The 16,231-nt window shown below is 43.2% G+C and overlaps 1 protein-coding gene across 1 annotated transcript in view; it reads left to right on the top strand.

The window, feature by feature from the left end:
* Nucleotides 1-15,067, top strand: part of sh3bp5lb (SH3-binding domain protein 5-like, b) — a 75,129-nt gene extending 60,062 nt beyond the window's left edge. The window contains exons 6-7 of the mRNA XM_062055062.1: nt 10,953-11,126; nt 13,267-15,067. Coding sequence (XP_061911046.1) covers nt 10,953-11,126; nt 13,267-13,881 — 789 coding nt within the window. The 3' untranslated portion in view covers nt 13,882-15,067. The remainder of the gene's footprint in view (nt 1-10,952; nt 11,127-13,266) is intronic.
* Nucleotides 15,068-16,231: the final 1,164 nt, after the last annotated feature.

Below are 16,231 nucleotides of genomic sequence, written 5' to 3'. Positions count from 1 at the left end.
GGGGGCAGAAAAATATCAATCAATCAATCAATCAATGTTTATTTATATAGCCCTAAATCACTAGTGTCTCAAAGGGCTGTACAAGCCACAACGACATCCTCGGTGTCGAGTGGGTCTGATATAATATTGTGAAAGTCCAACACATCAGCGAAAGTCCAGTCCATGGTGGGGCCAGCGGGAACCATCCCGAGTGGAGACGGGTCAGCAGCGTAGAGATGTCCCCATCTGATGGACAGGCTAGCGGTCCACCCCGGAGCAGAGTAGAAAAGAAAAGAAAAGAAACGGCAGATCAACTGGTCTAAAAAGGGAGTCTATTTAAAGGCTAGAGTATACAAATGAGTTTTAAGATGAGACTTAAATGCTTCTACTGAGGTAGCATCTCTAACTTTTACCGGGAGGGCATTCCATAGTATTGGAGCCCGAATAGAAAACGCTCTATAGCCCGCAGACTTTTTTTGGGCTCTGGGAATCACTAATAAGCCGGAGTTCTTTGAACGCAGATTTCTTGCCGGGACATATGGTACAATACAATCGTCAAGATAGGCAGGAGCTTGACCGTGTAGTATTTTATACGTAAGTAGTAAAACCTTAAAGTCGCATCTTAGGTGCACAGGAAGCCAGTGCAAGTGAGCCAGTATAGGCGTAATATGATCAAACTTTCTTGTTTTTGTCAAAAGTCTAGCAGCCGCATTTTGTACCATCTGTAATCTTTTAATGCTAGACATAGGGAGGCCTGAAAATAATACGTTACAGTAATCGAGACGAGATGTAACGAACGCATGGATAATGATCTCAGCATCGCTTGTGGACAAAATGGAACGAATTTTAGCGATATTACGGAGATGAAAGAAGGCCGTTTTAGTAACACTCTTAATGTGTGACTCAAACGAGAGAGTTGGGTCGAAGATAATACCCAGATTCTTTACCGAGTCGCCTTGTTTAATTGTTTGGTTGTCAAATGTTAAGGTGGTATTATTAAATAGATGTTGGTGTTGAGCAGGACCGATAATCAGCATTTCCGTTTTCTTAGCGTTGAGTTGCAAAAAGTTAGCGGACATCCATTGTTTAATTTCATTAAGACACGCCTCCAGCTGACTACAATCCGGCGTGTTGGTCAGCTTTAGGGGCATGTAGAGTTGGGTGTCATCAGCATAACAGTGAAAGCTAACACCGTATTTGCGTATAATGTCACCTAGCGGCAGCATGTAAATACTAAAGAGTGCAGGGCCAAGAACTGAACCCTGGGGAACTCCGCACGTTACCTTAACATAGTCCGAGGTCACATTGTTATGGGAGACACACTGCATCCTGTCAGTAAGATAAGAGTTAAACCAAGACAAGGCTAAGTCTGACATCCCAATACGCGTTTTGATACGCTCTAATAAAATATTATGATCAACAGTATCGAAAGCGGCGCTAAGATCAAGAAGCAGCAACATAGATGAAGCATCAGAATCCATCGTCAGCAATAGATCATTAGTCATTTTTGCGAGGGCTGTCTCCGTAGAGTGATTTGCCCTGAAACCGGACTGAAAAGGTTCACAGAGATTGTTAGTCACTAAGTGTTCATTTAGCTGCTGTGCGACAATTTTTTCGAGAATTTTCGAGATAAACGGTAGGTGGGACACCGGCCGGTAGTTCACCATGAGGTCAGGATCGAGGTTAGGTCTTTTGAGTAGAGGATGAATAACCGCTTTTTTGAATGCTAGAGGAACAGTACCAGAGGAAAGTGATAGGTTTATAATATTTAACACTGATGGACCTAATAAAACAAAAAGCTCCTTGATAAGTTTCCCAGGAATTGGGTCAAGTAAACATGTTGTTTGTTTTGTCCCATTTACACATTTTAACAATTCCTCCAATGTTATTTCATCAAAGAGAGAGAAACTATTTTGGAGGGCAATGTCCGTCGTATATATAGTCATATTTGTGTTAATAGAACCCAGTTGTGGCTGGGATGCATTGTCTTTAATCTCTTTTCTGATGAGTTCAATTTTCTTATTAAAGAAATTCATAAAGTCATCTGCTGAGTGGGTGGAGCTACTGGGAGGAGTCCCTTGTTGGGTTAGCGATGCTACTGTACTAAACAAAAATTTAGGATCATTTTTGTTGAGGTGGATGAGATTTGAGTAATATTTAGCTTTAGCTGAGGTAAGCATGCGTTTATAAGTTATTAAACTATCACTCCATGCTTGATGGAAAACCTCAAGTTTAGTCGCACGCCATTTGCGTTCCAGCTTTCTACATGATAATTTCTGGGCTTTAGTTTCTTCTGTAAACCATGGGGTACGCCTTTTAGGGGCCCTTTTTAGCTTTAGCGGTGCTACAATATCAATGGTGTCGCGCAGGGCGTCGTTAAAGTTGTTAGTGAGGTTATCAATAGAGCCCACATAATTTGGGAAAGGTGCCATTACTGAAGGCAGTAGGTCAGTAAGAGTCGTCGTTGTGGCAGTATTAATGTTGCGGCTGCTATAGTAGTTATTATTATTATTATTAGTTTGTTGACAATGAGTCCGAACTTCGAATTTTATAAGGTAATGATCGGACATTACTTTAGTGTACGGGAGTATCGTAACTTTAGAGGTGGTGACACCCCTGACAAGCACTAGATCTATCGTATTACCGTTGCGATGCGTGGGTTCATTTATTATTTGTGTAAGACCACAGCTATCAATTATAGTCTGGAGCGCCACGCATGGAGGGTCCGATGGGGTATTCATATGGATGTTAAAGTCTCCCATTATGATTATATTGTCGGCGTGCGTCACTAGATCAGCAACGAACTCTGAAAATTCATTGATAAAGTCCGAATAGGGCCCAGGGGGGCGGTAGATAACAGCCAGGTGGAGAGGCAGCGGTGTGACAAACCTCATAGTGAGCACCTCAAACGAGTTATATTTATTATTTAGGTCCGAGGTAAGGCTAAAGTTTTTGTTGTATATTAGTGCAACACCCCCACCCCTTTTAATGGGGCGGGCAATATGCGTTCCCGCATAGCCAGGAGGAGACGCCTCACCCAGCGCAAAAAATTCGTCTGGTTTGAGCCAGGTCTCGGTTGAGGTGGGCGAGGTTGGGAGGAGGCGGGGTTGGGGGTAGCGGGGGTGTTTTTTGTATTTTGTACCCAGGAAGAGTTAGGGCTGCAAAGAATTCTGGGTATTTGTTCTGTTGTGTTTATGTTGTGTTACGGTGCGGATGTTCTCCCGAAATGTGTTTGTCATTCTTGTTTGGTGTGGGTTCACAACGTGGCGCATATTTGTAACAGTGTTAAAAATAAATAAAATAAAACATGACCACCCTCAGTGTGACATGTATGGCTGTTCCTCAAGTATGTCTTGCAAAAATATAAGATTTTTCTTCATCCTGCTCCTTCTCAGGCATTGGTGTGTAAATGTTTAATTGAATAATTGAGGTATAATTGTCTATCGATCAAAGATGCACATCAATGATGGAGATAAATAAAAATGAAATGAAATGAGACACGTCGGGGTGCCCCTGTGCTCAACAAATAAATATTGCATCAAAAATCGTCTCTGTCTGGAGCCAACGGGAGGGGGGGTGTTGGTGGCTCGCCGTGGAATTTACAGTTACAGTAGCACAATTAGCCCCGAACGGGCTAACATCACCACTAACGTGTTACACGTCTGATTCGCCCAGCGACTCTCTGTCGGAGTATCAGCGCTGGGGTCCAGTGCACCACACTTTTGTATTGTCGCTCGGTCCTTCGGCAGAGTGCTTTGGAAGCTATCGGAGCGCTCGTCTTCCCCGCCCGGACTGTTTACAGCGGCGCCGGGGGCGGGAGCGAGCAGGGGGGCGAGCGAGGGAGGCAGGAAGAGCGTGTGCGGGTGTTGTGGAAAAGCGGCAAAATGTTTCTCTGCTTACATCACGCAAGTGACGTCAATGCATACTTGCCAACCTTGAGACCTCCGAATTCGGGAGATGAGGGGGGGGGAGGGGGTTGAGGTGTGTGTGGGGGGGTTGAGGTGGGCGAGGTTGGGAGGAGGCGGGGTTGGGGGTAGCGGGGGTGTTTTTTGTATTTTGTACCCAGGAAGAGTTAGGGCTGCAAAGAATTCTGGGTATTTGTTCTGTTGTGTTTATGTTGTGTTACGGTGCGGATGTTCTCCCGAAATGTGTTTGTCATTCTTGTTTGGTGTGGGTTCACAACGTGGCGCATATTTGTAACAGTGTTAAAAATAAATAAAATAAAACATGACCACCCTCAGTGTGACATGTATGGCTGTTCCTCAAGTATGTCTTGCAATAACTTGTTTGTTGTCTGCAGGAGCCACATACAACATGTGTCTGGGCCGGCACGCTGTTAGTATGGAGAAAAAGATGATGCAGTGACAGTTTCTAGAGGTCACTAAAGGCAGTGCCATCACGGCACGCTCTCGATATTGTCGAGAGCCTTATACCACACCGTGATTGTGATTGGTAGATTCCTTCAGCTCCACTCACAACGCTGTTAAGCGCCATTCATTTAAAACTTGCGGGCCGCACTAACATTAAACTTTCATATTAAGGTGAGGGCCGCAAAATAACGTCTCGCGGGCCGCAATTGGCCCACGGGCCGCGTGTTTGAGACCCCTGCTTTAGACAGTCAACACATTCTATAGACAGGTTGGCACGACTTAATATTCACTTTTGTCCCACAACTGGTCCATTCAATGGCACAAAAATACAAGAGTATTGAAAATGAGCGGACATTCTTAAAAGACAAGAAATATAGGTCAAAAGGTCAGAAATTCTACTACACGTGCACTGGGCGGTGGGGACATGGCAGCCCCTCACCTTTTTCAGCAGACAACTCAGGGCAGCTGAAAGGAAATACAGCACTTTTGACAGGGAGCTCCTGGCCTTGTTACTGGCGACCCGCCATTTCAGGTTCCTGATTGAGAGTAGCGATTTCACCGCTTTTGTGGACCACAAACCTCTGACTTTTAAATTAATTTACTGTGGGTAATGTTGGGCCTGTGCTCTGCCCCGAAGGAGGACCTCTCGGCCTCGGCTGCTGAATTGGTCTACGGTCAGCCCCTGAGGGTGCCAGGCGACTTCCTGCCCACAACCTCGGGTGAAGGGACAAAAGTGGCCCATTGCCCTGCTGCTCAAAGGGCCACCAAGGCATGGTGCCTGTCCTCATACATCACTGTTTGCCTCGTATCCGTATGCCCAAAGACCTCCTGGCGGCAAAGTTTGTGTTCCACCGTCCTGTTGGTCATCGCTCCCCACTCCAACCTCCTTACGACGTGAATGCAGGGCTCAAGAACGTTGTCATAGACTTCGGGGGTCGGCATGAGCAGGTTACTGTCGATCGGATAAAGCTTGCCCATCAGGACCCAGACGGCGTTATGCTACCTGCACTCCCCCCTAGTCGGAGCCGCCTGTCTCTGTTCTGGACCCTGTTACCTCTTTTGACACACGGTCTGGATTGCCCGTTGTTCCGACCCAGGCTCGCCGGTGTTGAGGTCGGTCCCCAGGGCAACATTGTATGTACCCATGGATACTGTGCGGATTAGCCGCTATGGGCGTCCTACTAGACCACCTAAAAAAACCTAATTTGGTGGTTTCTAGGTTTTTTGTTTTTTAGTTTGTTTTTCACTCTTTAAAGTGTGTTTTGTGTTAGTGCCAACTCTGGTGTTTCAGGGTGGGCTGTTTAGCGAAGCACTAATTGTTCTCATCACCGGATTGGTGGATAGGTCGGATGTGACCAGTTATAAGGGGACACAATTCCGGGGTAAAAAGGTGTTGTTGTTATTGTTGTGGAAAGAAGTCTGATAATAAACTCACCGGCTCATAACTAATGGCCCTGCGATGAGGTGGCGACTTGTCCAGGGTGTACCCCGCCCAAATGCAGCTGAGATAGGCTCCAGCACCCCCGCGAGCCCGAATGGGACAAGCGGTAGAAAATGGATGGATGGAGGGATGGATGGATGGACGGCTCATAACTACTGCACTACTGCTTTCTCGCCTCATTATCTTGAGTCCCACAATCCTTCACTATAATTATATTATCTGCGTGTGTTACAAGATCAGCGACAAACTCTGAAAATTCATTGATAAAGTCCAAATAGGGCAGAGGGGGGCGATAAATAACAGCCAGATAGAGAGGTAGCGGTGTCACAGACCTCATAGTAAGCAACTCAAATGACTTATATTTATTACTTAGGTTAGGGGTAAGGTTAAGGTTTTTATTGGATATTAGTGCGACACCTCCACCCCTTTTGAAGGGACGGACAATATATGCACTCATATAGTTAGTAGGAGATTCCTCGGTAAGCGGGAAAAAATTAATCTGGTTGTAGCCAAGTTTCGCTGAGACCAATGACATTAAGATTGTTGTCTCTAATGACCTCATTAGCTAATAACGTTTTGGGAGGCAATGATCTGGTGTTTAAAAAGCCCATATTATAGTTAATGGGCTGTTTTGAGGAATTTTGTGGAGTGCGCCTAAATAATTTCGATCACATCTTGGAATTGATATGATGGGTATCTTGAGATCAGTAGAATGCGTGTTCACCTCTGGCACAGTCACTACAGAAAAATCAGTATATGAGTTATGTAATATTCTACGAGAAATGCTGTGTATGCAGGAATTTTCTAGCCTGGCACGGGTTAGTTCTAGCTTAACTGACTCCTCACCCGGACTAACAGACACTGTAATTGCCTGTGGCCGGGCTTGCTCTAGTGTAGTTAGTCAAGTTTGACTCAAATAGTGGTCTATATTTCTGGAGCGAGTGATGGCGCCTCCCCGGTTAGGGTGAAGGCCCTCCCTCCTCAGCAAGCCCGGTTTGCCCTAGAAAGAGGGCCAATTATCAATAAACGTTAGTCCCTGTTCTCTACAAAAGCTAGCGAGCCACTTGTTAAGCAAGACTAATCTGCTATAACTCTCATCATTGCCTCTCGCAGGCAGGGGGCCAGAGACAAGCACTCGATGCCAAAACATCTTTCTAGCGAGATTACAAGTCTTAACTATGTTCCTCTTTGTAATCTGACTGTCTCATCCTAGTGTCATTGGAGCCGACGTGTACAAGTAATGTTCGTGTAGCTAGTGGTGCGATTAGCCTGTCATATGTGTTTACTAGGCCTGTTGCGAGTCAGCTCCCTAAGACTAGCTTCAATGTCAGGTGCTCTGGTCCCGGGAATACACTTAATTATGACTGGTTTACTAAGATGTACGTTTCAAGTAAAAGGGTCCTGCTAGCAAATGTGTCTGTGGCATCCATCGTTACGAAAATACTCTGCTCTATCTAGCAGACACGGTCCTCTAGTAGGGCTAACCTATCCATTAGAACGGTGCATGAAGAGCAGGGAGCCATACTCACGTTGTTTCTTTCACGGAGTCGAGTTCTTGCTGTCTTCAGGGGAGTAGCAGCAGCGTGAGGGAGCAGATGCCTTCAGGGCATAGTTGCTTTCAATCGCGACGAGCTTAGCTTCGTTAGCTTAGCAGCTAGCTAGCTGAGAGAAGGGCAGTGAGATAGTGAGTGTGTCCTTTGCAAGTTTGATAAGACTACTAAATGTGTTTGAGAAGGAATAAAGAAAGCTGTAGAACAATTAGAAGCACACCGATAGAAAGATAGTACTTAGCCGCGAGCGTCAGCAGACTTTTGCAGATGTGAGTGTGAGTGTCCACAGTTCTGCCTGCATTCTCTAATCATTTGTGGCAGCTTTAGGGTACTTTGAAGGCTGCCAGCATCGTACAATTTGTCGACAAACCAGAGCAACGCTTACTCCAATCAGCAGATGTCTCATTGTCATAATTATGAATAGGTAGCTATCTTCAATGTCCTCGACTGAAAGGGTTGCCAGGCACTCCTCCTTCTTGTCCGTCATGTGTCCAGCAACAACCGCTTCATCAAGACAGGAAGGTTCCTCCAAACCCGAGATCTTGTCAATTTCGTTGAGAGGCAAGTTAATCAATTCCATTGTTTAGATTTGGAGAGCGGTGCAAAAAGAGCTATCAAGAAAGTTAAGTCAAGACAAAACAAAGAAGCAAGCAGGAGAGATAAGGGAGAGGAAAAGGGAGCGCCCGCCTTTGATCAGTGCCAGTGAGAAAGCAATGCTGTTTGGCAATACAAGTTTTTTGAGTTATGAGTAGGGATGATGTTTGATAAGAAATTATCAAGTTCGAGCCTATTATCGAATCCTCTTATCAAACCGATTCCTTATCGATTCTCCTATAGAGTCCAGATAGGTTGTTGTATATGGAAAAAAACACAATATTTGGTTTAACAAATCACTTCACATTCTCTATTGCTCGCTACTATAGTATTACCATATCTGAGCAATTGTGCAGAAATGTGGGGAAATAACTACAAATGTGCGCTACATTCGTTAACCGTGTTACAAAAAAGATCAATTAGACTGATACATAATGTTGAATATAGAGAACATACAAACACTTTATTTATTGAGTCAAAAATATTAAAGTTCGATGATTTGGTAAAATTGCAAACAGCTAAAATTATGTGGAATTAAATGATGGAATGGATTAAGTAAAGAAATTAAACATTGTAGTAATATGATCCAGTTTAAGAGGTTGTTCAAATGAATAGTGCTTACAAAGTACAAAGAAGAAGAATTATGGGAAATACTTTCAACCTTATTGAAAATAAGATATTCTTCATCTCAGTATATTAATAATGACTGAATTAATTAATTACATATTACAAAACTGTTGTATATACTAATTAACAGATATTTTATTATAAAAAGGTCAGTAAATGATATATATATTTGTAAACGCTATGAAGTGGGAAAGGGGTAGAATTAAATAAGCTTTACTTCTTCCTACTCCTGTAAAGTGAAATGATATGAAACTGTGATGTATTATACTGTAAGTGTGTTCATGTTCCAAATAAACTAAAGAAAAAAAGAAAGCACTAGTTTATTAGACAGACTTGCAAACTCTGTCGTGGTGTAGGCTACAAGATAACGTTAACGTTATCAGACACATACAAAAAGGTTAACGTTACCGTTAGCCACTGACTATGCTTAGGTAACGTTAGTCTAGCTAACATTACTGCAGTCCTGGTTGACATAAGAGGTAACGTTACTACAAGTGAGCAGATATGGAAATTAACCGGCAACAGTTAACGTTAGTTACTCACCGGCGTCACCGCCACTGTAGCTGGGACTTGGGCAGCTGGCAGAAGAAGAGGGGCGTTCTTCGTCGTCTTTGCCGCTGCTTCTCCACGTGTCGAAGACACGACACGGTTCTCGAACTTTCAGGTTATGCGCAGCCGGAACAAGTTTCAACATGCTTGTTGTGCTCCCCCCCTTACACGAGAGCGAAGCCTAGCAATAATTGCATATTGCCGCTTCCTCGTTTTTTTTGGTGAAATGTAGCCATGCCTTGGAGCGCTTTTTCCGGTCCATTTTTTTCCTGCGCCTAATGACTGAGCTACGTGACTTAGGAGTGTAACGGTACACAAAAATTTTGGTTCGGTACATACCTCGGTTCAGAGGTCACGGTTCGGTTCATTTTTGGTACAGTAAGAAAACAACAAAATATAAATTTTTTGATTATTTATTTACCGAATTTGTAAACAATGGCTTTATCCTTTTAACATTGGGAACACTATAATAATTCTGCCCACGTTAATCAACATTAAACTGCCTCAAGTTGTTGCTCAGATTAAATAAAATGATACAACTTTTCTTCTACATATAAAAAGTGCAACATTAAACAGTTTCAAGTCAACTCATCATGCTTAATTTATTACAGCATTTGGGAAGCCTGTAGTTGATTTTTATCACACACACAACACACACACACACACACGCACACACACACCACACAATGAGCTAACACACACACACACACGTTACGCTAAAAGCTAAGTAGCCTTTATCTCAAGCCAGGACTGCGAGCGAGCTGAGCTGCAGTTTGTTTCTAGAACGTCAACGGGCTCATAGTGATGTTACTAGTAGTTGACTGGGAGGTGTTTATTTTAATTTGGGGAGAGTCCGCTGCCTGCTAAACACCTATCTGCTAACCCCACCGCAGAAGCACTGACACCATGCGCTCTGAATACACACTGCTGATTGGCTGTTACCGCTATAGTTCTAACCAATCAGATGGTTGTGTGGGTGGGACCATGCTGGGTGCTGTGTAGAGGACTGACAGAGAAGAGGCAGAAGGAAGTGGAGCAGCTTGTTAAGACTTTAGCTTAGACGGCTACTTCATATGTTCGTGTGGAAACTTGTTCGGTACACCTCCGAACCGAACCGGAACCCCTGTACCGAAACGGTTCAATACAAAACACGTACCGTTACACCCCTAACGTGACGTCATTTCTTGTGATGTCTCACGGGGCATTTCATGTCGGGACGGGATTCGAATAAATAACCAACTCTTTTTCTTTTCTATAGTGGTCTCGATAACGGGTACCGGTTCTCAAAAAGGGATTCGAGTCAGAGGACTCGGTTCTTTTCTTATCGAACAACCGGCAAAACCGGTTTCGAGCATCATCCCTAGGTACGAGCTGTGCCGCCAGAACAAAATAAACACATATCCCAAAGTATCATTGTGGATTGCTCACATTTTCAAAATATATTTAATTCATTTCTATCCTGGAAAAAGGACGGTGTTCTTCTGTATAGAAAGCCATTCCACTTACATTCACATTATGGGCAATTTAGAGTCTTCAATTAACCTAACATGCATGTTTTTAAAGGAGAGGGAAGTCAGAATATCTGGATTTAACAAACCGAGAGGTGTCAGCCAGATTTGATGCTAACCACACTGCCACTGTACTCCCTACCTTCAGCGTTACTTTAATAAAACATATATAAAACTATGAAATGACAACATAATCATGTTTATTTTATGTTGCAGTTGAAAATGGATAAAAAAGTCATACTTTCAGAATATGTCACACTAAGTTGAAATGTGTAGAAATGTGTAAAATGTGTAGAATTGTGAGTTTAAGGCTTCATTTACTTTTGCTCACCAGGTAAACGAGGCTGAGGAGGAACGCTTTCGGAGTGAGCGAGAACACCAGCGGGTCACGCAGCTCTGCCAAGAGGCTGAGGCACGAGTGCAAACCCTCCAAAAATCACTAAAGAAAGTCATTCTCAAGTCCAAACCCTACTTTGAGCTAAAGGCTCAATTCAACCACATTCTGGAGGTGTGTACAAAGCAGTCCCCCTCTTTGAAATACATTTTTAACACCGCATAATACAAACGTACAATGGCTGAGAAAGATCCAGATGCAAGAGCACATAGACTGTTTAAACTGCAGGCCACACAGTACACCTGCATTAGCTAGCTTGCACGACGAGCTATTTTAAAATGAAAACATTATTTAAACGATGACTGTTTCTCAGGTAAGTCCAGCCACGCTACGAAGGAAGATCCAGCAATTTTGTTCTTAGGATCACCTGAGAGGAGTTCAGATTAGAGCCACTGGTCCTTTGCATCGAGAGGAGCCAGGCATCTAGTCCGGATGCCTTCTTGACGCCTCCCTAAGGAGGTGTCCCAGGCATGCCCGACAGAAGGAGGCCCCTGGGGTATAGACTTATTACACGCTGGAGTGATTGTTTCACAGCTGGCTGGAGAATTCCTTTGTGATCCTCTGGTAGAACTGGTAGAGGTGGCCGGAGACCGGGGAGTCTGGGCTTTTTTTCATAGACTGGATGGATGGCATTCAAACAATAGCAATATGCAGCTGAGATAGGCTCCAGCACCCCCGCTACCCCAAAAGGGACAAGCGGTAGAAAATTAATGGATGGATGGATGTAGCAAATAATTTAAAACCCGAATAAACTCAATGTTCCTATAAAAAATAATAATGCTTATAATTACTCAAATGTATATGCTTTCTACTCAGCTTTCTTCTCATAACACTTGGTCCATGCTCACACAAACACAAAAAACAACTCTTTGGTGTTAAAACCATCTCCATCCACACAAGTGTAGTTTCAAAACAGACTCTCGCTCCACAAAAACGCACTCACTTGCTGTCATGCACATTTTGTCCAACCAGAAGCAGCTCCAGCTGACTTGCTGGCACTTTAATGTGATACTGTAATGTTAAAGGGGCTTTTTGCAACTTGCTCACGGTTACAATTTTCATACTAAACATATAACAAAAACACCAGCTGTTAGTGAAGTGAAGTGAAGTGAATTACATTTATATAGCGCTTTTTCTCAAGTGACTCAAAGCGCTTTACATAGTGAAACCCAATATCTAAGTTACATTCAAACCAGTGTGGGTGGCACTGGGAGCAGGTGGGTAAAGTGTCTTGCCCAAGGACACAACGGCAGTGACTAGGATGGCGGAAGCGGGGATCGAACCTGCAACCCTCAAGTTGCTGGCACGGCCGCTCTACCAACCGAGCTATACCGCCCCGGTATAGCTCGGTTGGTCGGTATTTAGCTTATGTTAGTACGAGTGGTTTAACACAACGTATATATTTTTAAGTGTTTATATTTTTCCCAATTAGTAATGATACTGAAAAAAAATTGCTCATCAGTCTTAGGAATTTTTTTGGTGTTCATGCTTGTCACTCATCGTTATCACTACACATGTACATTGTGGGACATACACAAAAGCAGTCTCAGAGAAGAAATCAGCAACTTGCAGTTATGCTATGTCTATGTTATGATAGAATAGACATTCAATGATAGTTTGTAAAATAAAATTAATAATACATTAATTTACGTTTGTAGTATCAGTACACCGGTGATACTTCATGTTCACTGAAAAATACAGTTTTTGCTGACAAGCAAAATGAAAAAAATATTTTTGAAAAAAAGTTGTTTACTTTACTCTTTACGCACAAAAAAACTTATTGGAAAACAAACTAAAACCGTGGCCCAAGAACCAAAGTACGGACCGAACCGTAATGAGGTTGTATCGTTGACACCTCATTGCGTGCTAAAAGCCATAAGCGGGCGGAATATTATGCTGAACACATTGGAAAGTTAGTGCCCTCTAGGCATTCGCGCAAAGGTTGCAAACAGCTGCTTTAGTTGTGCTATACTAGACGTTCAGTGACATCTGCATTATTTTTAAAATCAACCCACTCTTACACAGAGCTCTGGAAACATGAATGTTGTTTTAATCGCCTAAAGCATGTGTGCATCTGCTGCTACACAAAGTGAAACCAACACTCGTGCTAATACAACACAGTTAATAATAATGTAGTCCATTAATTAACAAATGTAATTTTTCATTTCCAGTTACTTTTTTGTACTATCATATCATTGTGTATCGATTATACATTAAACATATCCACTAACGTCATTGCTCTTATCTCTTTCAGGAACATAAGGCCAAAGTTGTGCAACTGGAGGAGCATGTGTCAAAAGTGAAAACGCGTTACTCTGTGGCTCTGCGAAACCTTGAACAGATCAGTGAGCAGATCCATGCACAGAGAGGGCGAATCCAAGTCAGCAGGGGGCGACCATCTGTATGCGGTGGACGGAGCTCTCCGGTTGGCGCTGAAGCTGATATCAGAGTTGCTGTCGGAGTTCCGCTACATAGCGTTGTGGGAGCAAGTGAGATAGAGAGCGACTGGGTTGACAATGAAAAAACTAGGCTGTGGGTGGAGAAGCACCGGGAGAGTGGTTGGGGCCACAGGGAACAGCTGGTGGGGGAGCATGGCGGTTCAGACCGCTTGTCCATCATCAGTCTGCAGACCATTGTTTCAGACCTGGAGAAATGCGACTCGGTTGATCACCTCGGTGACCTCAGCGATGTTGGCAGTGTGCTTGGGGAGGTGTGGGACTGGAGCAAGAAGAATACGCTCAAGCCTGGCAATGTGGTGGAAGTGGCAGACAGACTCCAGCAGGCTAAGACCCACCAGCAGATAGCAGCTGATGGCATAAAGAAGCAGGAGAGCTTCATCAAGCAGCACCACAGAAGTGTCAGTGTCTAATGTTTGGACAAAGCTGTTGAATGATTAGGATGAACTTATTAGTAACTTGAGTGTGGACAAGACAACAACAAAAAAGTTACTATCCATTTGGTTAACTTCTGGATTTTTTCCAATACCTATTTATTCAGTAACACTGTCTCTTAAAGCCCTTTGTGTCCATTTACACTTTACAGTTACCGTATTTCTCTGCAAGCACTCTTTTGTTGTAAATTCATCTATCGCGGCACATGCTTGTATTCAGGTAGATGTTACTATGCTATGGACAAAATATTAATACATTGCATGTAAAACTTAGCACAGATATGCCTCATTGCGCCACCGCACGCAGGCACCCTGCAAAACGCTCTCCAAACTGGTAACTTCTGCTGGATGACACACAAGTTTCTGGAAAACGTGAAGAACAAGGGGCTTTGTAATCTCTGGAAACAGGCAGGAAGTTGGAAAGAACAACAAAGTGAGTCATGGAAAAGTGATAGAAAGTTGGGACGGGAAAAGAGTGCTGGAGACCGACAGAGGCGCTGATGGACCCTAAAATTCCTGGGAGTCTGTTTGGAGAGTAGGCCACAAAAAACGTTATAGAGGCATGACGGTTCAAGTCACCGCCAAATGACAGGAGATCTTTGACAAATTTCGAAGCGGATGTCAGGGTCACAATTCCACTACAGTTTCAATGAACCAGCAGTGAAAATTAACGAGCTCAGAAACCTTTAAAGATTTTTTTTTTATATCAGAGTAGGCAAGGTGATAACAGCCATCTTGGCAGGTTCAGCTCTTAGTTGAGTCCACAATAAACTCCAAGGAACCTACATACCCAGCATTAGAAAAACATTTCTCGGACTTAAAAAAAAGGCGGTTATCCAAAGCCTTTGTAACACGAGCCAAGCATGCAGTTCCTGAAGTGAATGAGAGAACATAAGAATGTTATTGAGCTAAACAAAAAACAAGTGTTTTAACGTGTTTACATCTCCCTCCTTGATGAGAACAATGTTACATTATATGTGCCGCTTAATCCAGCCTGCTAGTATTTGCACTTTTCAACAAAAAAGATACCTGCGCCAACCAAGGCTGACCTCTCCGACAGTGTTTAATAAATAAAACGGATCTTACGTGTATTTTTTAATTAATAATTCTCTCTTCTTTTATCAGATTTTTCCAAGATTCTGCAAGTGTTCTTCATGAAGTGTTTTTTCCTATTTATTAAGAGTCTATGAAAGATAGTCAGATACGTCATCTCACATAACAACAGCAGTATTGTCAAACAAGGGCAAATACAGTTATGTACAGTAACAATATTATTGAATGTTAGTAGTATTTATTTTAAGCATATTCATCATACAGTGGTACCTTGACTTACGAATGCCCTAATTTACAAGGTTTTCAGAATACGAGCTGTTTGAGAGGTTGAGAGCAGAAATTCAGGTTACGAGCCTTCCCTCCACTATTTGGCATAGCGAATGTCACAGTCAAGCTCGTAAAATTTTACCAAAACATCTGTGTCATCTCATGTACTCAAACATCTCATGTATTCAGTGTGCATACGCACAAAAACTTGGCGTACACACTTTTTCACTGCAAAGTTGAGATGTATCAGGATTGAACTGAACGTGGAAAGGCCTCAAGCCAACTTCCTGCTTTGGATACTTTGGTGACACTCAGAGGTGAGGCTGGATAACTGTTTGAATAAAGGGCACTGGGGATGGCGTGGCGCAGTTGGGAGAGTAGCCGTGGCAGCAACCCGAGGGTTCTTGGTTCGATCCCCACCTTCTACCAACCTCGTCACGTCCGTTGTGTCCTTGAGCAAGACACTTCACCCTTGCTCCTGATGGGTCGTGGTTAGGGCCTTGCATGGCAGCTCCCGCCATCAGTGTGTGAATGTGTGTGTGAATGGGTGAATGTGGAAATAGTGTCAAAGCGCTTTGAGTACCTTGAAGGTAGAAAAGCGCTATACAAGTATAACCCATTTACCATAAAGAAATGTCAAACAATTACTCCTCAAAATGACTGATGTGCACATTAGAGACATATGAACAATGAACAGACCTTTGTGTGTGCAATTATACAAATAGATATAGAAGCTTAGAAAAAGTGGTGCAAAAAACACATAAAATTATTGGCATGTTAAAAAACGTCAAAAAACGGCTCAACAACAGTGTGTAAAGTCTGCTCTGGCACACAGCACCAAGAGGACATCAAACGTGACTTAAATAGAGAACATTAAAGTAATTAAGTGTCTGTATGTGAACCAGGGGACGGATCAGTATTTTTTTAAAGAAGAGAATTGCACCTCCAGTGTGTCCAGTTTCTGGCAAGATTTACTGGGACCCACGACGGGATTTGTCCAGCCAGAGGC

This window comes from Entelurus aequoreus, linkage group LG08 (assembly GCF_033978785.1).
Source record: "Entelurus aequoreus isolate RoL-2023_Sb linkage group LG08, RoL_Eaeq_v1.1, whole genome shotgun sequence".
Lineage (NCBI taxonomy): Eukaryota > Metazoa > Chordata > Actinopteri > Syngnathiformes > Syngnathidae > Entelurus > Entelurus aequoreus.
The sequence above is the reverse complement of the archived record's forward strand: the minus strand, read 5'-3'. Positions and strand labels throughout refer to the sequence as shown.